This window comes from Oncorhynchus masou, chromosome 12, assembly GCF_036934945.1.
Source record: "Oncorhynchus masou masou isolate Uvic2021 chromosome 12, UVic_Omas_1.1, whole genome shotgun sequence".
Classification (NCBI taxonomy): domain Eukaryota; kingdom Metazoa; phylum Chordata; class Actinopteri; order Salmoniformes; family Salmonidae; genus Oncorhynchus; species Oncorhynchus masou.
Window position 1 is genome coordinate 34,935,485 of NC_088223.1, and position 7,930 is coordinate 34,943,414.

The window sequence follows — 7,930 nt, forward strand, 5'->3', positions numbered from 1 at the left end:
TGTCCAACTTTATAAGCCTATCATTATATTACATTATTATTACATTATCGGTATAGCCTTGATCATTATTGGTCGATTTTCGCAAAAATGACTGTATTTTGCCATAATTAAATAGCAACCCACATTATTTCTTTATGTACAAGAATTGCATTTTTTTTAATGCACACTAATTAGTTAAGGCCTATTTTATTTTAATAAAACAGTTGGTTTATTTGATTTTACGCCACAAAAACCCAATGCACGCGCAGTATGTCGTCACAAAGTGTGGGCGTGGCTGGTTCTGAAAAAGCAAGATTGTGCGCGAGGATTTTAAAGCGTCGCCACAGCACTCGCACGAGCGTACGGTTTTTTATTATACCCCAGTGGAGCGTACCCAGCGACAAACAAAGAGGAGCCTTGTCAGCCAAGATTTCTCAAGACGTAAGATAATATTTTCTTTTCATTGCATTGTTGAAATGTAAATTGATATGTTTTTTAATTGCATTTTCATAATTTTGCTGCCTTGTCAGTGACCTACATTAGTGATATGGTGTTGCATGTAGTGCACCTGTGCTGGATAGTGGATACAAAATTACATGTAGACTAAACTAACAATATTGAATGTGGATTTTTTTTAAACAATTTTTTATATAGCCTGTAATAGTAATGTTAGAATTAACTATTTATCTTTCCCAGTAAGCATAAGAAAGAAACTAAATACAATAGCCTATAACCTAATTTTGCCCATTAGGCTGGCAAGGCCGGATAGCCTGTTAAATAAAAATCATAAATGCACACAATTAAAAACGGGTAAGCTCCGAATTGAGTGTCAATGGTAGATAGATAACGCTCTATCGTGTTTTATTTTATGCTTTGCACATTATCTCAGATATTTTTAGGACTGGATGACCCAGTTTCTGGAATAGTCTCCATCGTTCGCACAGATGACATTCTGTCAAAAACGGAGATGTCATGTGTGAATCTATATTTACATGATTAAAGAATAACTGTCAAAATGGCTTGTAATTTCTCAAGCCCCATAGGCGTCAACCGCTCCGTTGAGGCTTTTATGTCTACTTAATATGGTGAATTTTATCTGTAGCATACTACTGTATCTCTTGATATAATATACATTGGTGTCGTATTGAGGACGGGTGACGCTCTTAGTATTTCACCGTTCTACACGATATTATGACCTAATGGATAAGAACGATTTGTTCAATAGGATAAACAAAAAATGTATAGAGTAACTTGATACAGGGACCTTTATCCACCAATAGACTATCATCCTTAACCGATTTAAAATGGCATAACCTACTGACAGGGTGGGGTCATTTCTGCCCTAAATGTTGATTTCATGCTACAGTAATGGCATTTTAACAACAGGATCTTGTCTGTTGTCCATTTTCACTATGTGCATTTTACATTGAATTGCTGTATAATTTTTAGTGTTTAACTGTGTTTAACCACAGAAGTGTAGCCTTATTGTATAATAACGTTAGACTTTATTGTGTTATCATTTGGTTTAGGAAATTCACATTCACACCATTCACATTTTCTTTCAGATCTGTTTTGCAGTTGTAAACAGGTAGCCCATTACTGTAAATATAATGTTGAGGGTGCTTTAAAGCCTAAAAATAAGATGTTTTAAATAGAATAAATGTGCCCTTGTTTGCACTCTTACTTTTGGGGAACCTAATATTTATGTGGTCACAATTAACTTAGTCATGTTCAAAAAGTATTACACATACAGTACCAGTCAAAAGTTTGGACACACCTACGCATTCCAGGGTTTTTCATTATTTTTTATTATTTTCTACATTGTAGATAATAGTGAAGACATCAAAACTATGAAATAACACATGGAATAATTTTAGTAACAAACCAAAATATATTTCAGATTCTTCAAAGTAGCCACCCTTTGTCTTGATGACCGCTTTGCACACTCTTGGCATTCTCTCAACCAGCTTCATGAGGAAGTCACCTGGAATGGATTTCAATTAACAGGTGTGCCTTGTTAAGTTACTTTGTGGAATTTCTATCCTTAATGCGTTTGTGCCAATCAGACAAGGTCGGGGTGGTATACAGAAGATAGCCCTATTTGGTAAAATAACAAGTCCATGGCAAGAACAGCTGAAATAAGTAAAGAGAAATGACAGTCCATCATTACTTAAAAACATGAAGGTCAGTCAATCTGGAACATTTCAATAACTTTGAACGTTTCTTCAAGTGCAGACGCAAAAACCATCAAGCACTGACAAAACTGGCTCTCATGAGGACCGCCACAGGAACGGAAGACCCAGAGTTCCCTCTGCTGCAGAAGTTCATAGTTACCAGCCTCAGAATTTCAGGCCAAATTGCTTGACATATTTCAAATAACAGACACATCTCAACATCAACTGTTCAGAGGAGATTGCATGAATCAGGCCTTCATGGTCGAATTGCTGCAAAGAAACCACTACTAAAGGACACCAATAAGAAGAGACTTGCTTGGGGCAAGAAACATGAGCAATGGACATTAGACCGGTGGAAATTCATCCTTTGGTCTGATGAGTCGAAATGTGAGATTTTTGGATCCAACCGCCGTGTCTTTTGTGAGATTTAGAGTAGGTGACTAGATGATATCCATATGTGTGGTTCCCACCGTGAAGCATGGATGAGGAGGTGTACTGGTGAAGGGGTGCTTTGCTGGTGACACTGTCTGTGATTTTATTTAAAATTCAAGGCACACTTAACCAGCATGGCTATCACAGCATTCTGCAGCGATATGCCATCCCATCAGGTTTGCGTTTAAGTTGGAATGCAGAGTGAAGGAAAAGCAGCCAACAAGTGCTCAGCATATGTGGGCTCCCCTTCAAGATTGTTGTAAAAGCATTCCAGGTGAAGCTGGTTGAGAGAATACCAAGAGTTTGCAAAGCTTTGAAGGATCTCAAAATATATTTTGATTTGGTTAACACTTTTTTTTGGTTACTACATGATTCCATATGTGTTATTTCATAGTTTTGATGTCTTCACTATTATTCTACAATGTATAAAAAATAAACCCTAACACCCTTGCACGATAGGTGCGTCCAAACTTTTGACTGATACTGTATATCACACAAACATTTCAAGATTAGATCAGATTATGAGGAATGCCAAATCAGGTCATGTTAACAAATGTGCGACTCAACATTATTGCATTCTAGACCTACAACTTGAACGTTAGTGTTCTAGGTTTTAAAACCTATCACCAGAAAGCTTATGTAACCTAGTTTGCTTCAGTTTACCAACAGGTTTAAATGAGCAACAAGGATTGACCTAAATCTGTATCTCAAGAAAAAACAACTTGATCCTGTGCCCATTTGTTCTTATGTAATGGCATAGACTTCTCTTAACCTGAACTCTGCTATGGGAGAAAGCCAGTCAAGACAAAACGTTCTCCTAACCATGGCATCTACAGTATAGGGGCCCTTTGGAATAAAGAAAAAATATCAGGTAGCCATTTGAAATTAAAGAGACATAGTACTGGAATTAAATACTGTATATGTGGGGACTAAGATTAGAGCAGTATGTATGTCTAATCTATTTTAAACTATGATCCCAAATCGCATTTTAATTTCCTCTCTTATAATCCAGGTAAAAATGCTGGTGAAATCAAACAGCGAGTATGACTCCTTCCTCTACTGGAGACAGCCCATCTCAGCCCCGGACCTGACCGAGCTTGAAGACCTGGGTGTGACCAACAGCAAGCCAACCAAGAAGAGCAAGAAGGCCACCAAGAAACAGAATGCTGCCTTAGCCAAGCCAAGGAAGCAGCAAGAGGCACAGGAGGCTGAATTGTCAGAGTACACCACCTTCAACTACTGGAGAGAGCCTATCCCCAGCATCGACCTCCTCGACTTCAACCTGCTTCTGTGAGAACCATCCCCATCTAAGCCTCCCAGTCATATGACCCTCCCTCTCCTCACACGGACCCCATCTGGATAAACATGGATTTTGTTAAGTTTCTGGTCCCAAGAAGAAGTACTGAATCTGTATTAGTCTGTACTGTGCATTTTTGTTTAGGAACCCGCCCCTTTTATTAAAAACATTTTCACCTAAAATGACATACCCAAATCTAACTGCCTGACCTGAAGCAAGGATATGCATATTCTTGATGCCATTTGAAGGGAAACACTTTAAAGTTTGTGGAAATGTGAAATTAATGTAGGAGAATATAACATATTAGATCTGGTAAAAGATGGTACAAAAAAATGCTTTTCTCTTTTTTTGTATTTGAAAAGCAAGAGAAAGGCCATAATGCATTATTCCAGCCCAGGCACAATTTATATTTTGGACTCTATATGGCAGCAGTGTATGTGCAAAGTTATAGACTGATCTTATGAAAAATCGCATATCTGTTCAAAATGTTGTATCAAGACTGCCAAAATGTGCCTAATCAAGTTTATAATTGTGCACTCTCCTCAAACAATAGCATGGTATTCTTTCACTGTAATAGCTACTGTAAATTGGACAGTGCAGTTAGATGAACAAGAATTTAAGCTTTCTGCCCATATCAGATATATCTATGTCCTGGTATTTTTTTTTGTTACTTACAACCTCATGCTAATCATATTAGACTACTTAGCTCAACTAGGAGTGGCAGGGTAGCCTAGTGGTTAGAGTGTAACCGAAAGGTTGCAAGTCCAATTCCCCGAGCTGACAAAGTACAAATCTGTCGTTCTGCCTCTGAAAAAGGGGGGAGAGAGGGGAGAGGGAGGGGGGGGATATCCCGTAGAGGATAACCTCCAAATAATACTGAAAGGACATTCTAGGGAGTTCTGCTTAGGTTTTCTCCACATGAGGGCTACATGACTCGATCACTAATTTCAACAAACCTAACTAACTAGAAATTGCAATAAGGTGAGCCTTTAAATTATTATAAATAGTTAAATTGCACACTGACTGCAAGGCTCCTGTCTCACATTAAGGACTTACATATTCATAATTTGTGAGAGAACTTGAGTATGCTACATCACATTTTTTAACAAATGCAAAGTGCTGTCTCGTTTTTAGCCTCACCTAAAACAGGCTTGAAGGGTAGTGCCAACCCGAGCCTTGGAGAGTGTCCGCATGTTGTATTTATAAGTAGTTATTTTTAAGTAGTAGAAAGTAAAGCACCTCCACACAGAACAGATATTTTAGAAGCTCTTGGGGAGCCACACGCATGACTGTCTTTTGCGCTTTGTATTGATTTGTTTCAGACACTGAACTGACTGGCTCAAACCCACCCAATTAATTAATTTAGTATGCTGCTTTTAGCCTACCATAAGTAGGCCTCAACAGAGTGCAATGACTGAGGATAAATGTTAGAGATTCCAATGCAGAGCTGATCAACTGTTTTCTTTACTTTCTGCATAGACCACTGTACCGTCTGAATGTCAAGGGAAGAATGGATTGAAATGTTTCATGAAAGAAGGGAAAGGAATGTTTTTAATTGTGCCAGACTGATGTTGCACATGGTCTTGAAAGTATGGTAGTACACACTCAAATTTTGGATACTTTTAATCATAAAGCTAACTTGTGCAATGAGCAGTAGATTCCCAAATGTGACTCATCGTACTTGGTCTGACTTTTCTGAAATAAATGGAGATTAAGATATGCACAGGATATCAATACCCTTTGTTTACTGTGAGAAATAATCTCAAACTAAAGGGCTAGAACATGCAGCATTTTCTGAGGAGATACAGCGCCTTTGGAAAGTATTCGGGCCCCTAGACTTTGTCCACATTTTGTTACGTTACAGCCTTATTCTAAAATTGATTAAATAAAAAAATTCTCTCAACACACACTACCCCATAATGACAAAGTGAAAGCAGGCTTATTTACATAAGTATTCAGACACTTTGCTATGAGACTCTCAATTGAGATCAGGTGCATCCTGTTTCCATTGATCATACTTCAGATGTTCACCTGTGGTACATTCAATTGATTGGACATGATTTGGAAAGGCACACACTTGTCTATATGACGTCCCACATTTGACAGTGCATGTCAGAGGAAAAACCAAGCCATGAGGTCGAAGGAATTGTCTGTAGAGCTCCGAGACAGGATTGTGTTGAGGCAAAGAGCTGGGGAAGGGTACTAAAAAATGTCTGCCGCATTGAAGGTCTGTGATAGTGTGATAGAGTTCCTCTGTGGAGATGGGAGAACCTTCCCGAAGGACAACCATCTCTGCAGCACTCCACCAATCAGGCTTTTATGGTAGAATGGCCAGACATAAGCCACTCTTCAGTAAAAGGCACATGAGAGCCCTCTTGGAGTTTGCCAAAAGGCACCTAAAGACTATCAGACCATGAGAAACAAGATTCTTTGGTCTGATGAAACCAAGATTGAACTCTTCTGCCTGAATGCCAAGTGTCATCTTTGGAGGAAACCTGGCACCATCCCTACTGTGAAGCATGGGGTCAGCATCATGGTGTGGGAATGTTTTTCAGTGGCAGGGACTGGGAGACTAGTCAGGATCGAGGGAAAGATGAACGAAGCAAAGTACAGAAAGATTCTTGATGAAAATCTGCTCCAGAACGCTCAGGACCTCAGACTGGGGAGAAGGTTCACTTTCCAACAGGACATCGACCTTAAGCACACAGCTAAAACAACGCAGGAGTGACTTTGGGACAAGTCTCTGAATGTCCTTGAGTGGCCCGGACTTGAACCTGATCGAACATCTCTGGAGAGACCTGAAAATAGCTGTACAGCGAAGTTCCCCATCCAACCTGACAGAGGTTGAGAGGATCTGCATGGAAGAATGGTAAAAACTCTGCAAATACAGGTGTGCCAAGCTTGTATCGTCATACCCAAGAAGATTTGAGGCTGTAATCTCTGCCAAAGGTGCTTCAACAAAGTACTTATGTAAATGTGATATTGCCATTTGCAAAAATGTCTGAACGTGTTTTTGCTTTGTCATTATGGAGTATTGTTTGTAGATTGAGGGGGGGAAATGATTTAATCAATTTTAGAGTAAGGCTGTAATGTAACAAAATGTGGATAAAGTCGAGGGGTCTGAATACTTTCCGAATGCACTGTACGCACATAAGCATTAAACAATATTTAAACCTTTTGAAATAAATTGAGAAGTTAAGGTTTCAGTTCTCATGACACTTACAAAAACATGTCATAGGCGAGGTTGTCTCATCAAACCGGCTTCAGTGTAACAATGTCCATGCACCTTATATGCCTAAAATTGACAGTTTGTGAACAGGTCTTGTTAAATAAAGAGGCTTCTTGTACACCTCCAACTGCCAGAGTAGGCTATGGACTCATGTTTTGTCCATCAGACACCCAGAAAAATATATTGTTTACTGGATAACTATTAGCTTTTTCAGGAATCTTATTAGAATAATATGAAACAAACTTCCTTTGGGGCATTTGGTATTAAAAGCTCTGCCTATGACAGTACATGGGACCATTACACATTCATTAAAATACCTACAGTTGAAGTTGGAAGTTTACATACACCTTAGCCAAATATATTTAAACTCAGTTTATCACAATTCCTGATATTTAATCCGAGTAAAAATTCATTGTTTTAGGTCAGTTAGGATCACCACTTTATTTTAAGAATGTGAAATGTCAGAATAACACTAGAGAGAATGATTTATTTCAGCTTTTGTGTCTTTCATCACATTCCCAGTGGGTCAGAAGTTTACATACACTCAATTAGTATTTGGTAGCATTGCCTTTAAATTGTTTAACTTGGGTCAAATGTTTCGGGTAGCCTTCCACAAACTTCCCACAATAAGTTGGGTGAATTTTGGCCCATTCCTCCTGACAGAGCTGGTGTAACTGAGTCAGGTTTGTAGGCCTCCTTGCACGCACACACCTTTTCAGTTCTGCCCACAAATGTTCTATAGGATTGAGGTCAGTGCTTGGTGATGGCCACTCCAATACCTTGACTTTGTTGTCCTTAAGCCATTTTGCCACAACTTTG

General features: G+C 38.9%; 1 protein-coding gene across 2 annotated transcripts; it reads left to right on the plus strand.

Moving 5' to 3' along the window:
- The first annotated feature begins 296 nt into the window (after positions 1-296).
- On the plus strand, positions 297-4,704 carry LOC135549924 (protein AF1q-like). 2 transcript variants are annotated; one of them, XM_064980317.1, is made up of 2 exons: positions 297-420; positions 3,598-4,704. In XM_064980317.1, exon 2 carries the CDS (start codon positions 3,604-3,606, stop codon positions 3,877-3,879), a length of 276 nt encoding a protein of 91 aa, XP_064836389.1. In that variant the 5' UTR covers positions 297-420; positions 3,598-3,603; the 3' UTR covers positions 3,880-4,704. The 2 variants fall into 2 exon arrangements, with proteins under 2 accessions (XP_064836389.1, XP_064836390.1); XM_064980318.1 differs by lacking the exon at positions 297-420 and adding an exon at positions 1,901-1,986.
- The last annotated feature ends 3,226 nt before the right edge of the window (positions 4,705-7,930 follow it).

Coding starts and splice junctions, on each gene's coding strand:
- LOC135549924 (XM_064980317.1), top strand. CDS start 3,604: ATGCTGGTGAAATCAAACAGCGAGTATGACTCCTTCCTCTACTGGAGA.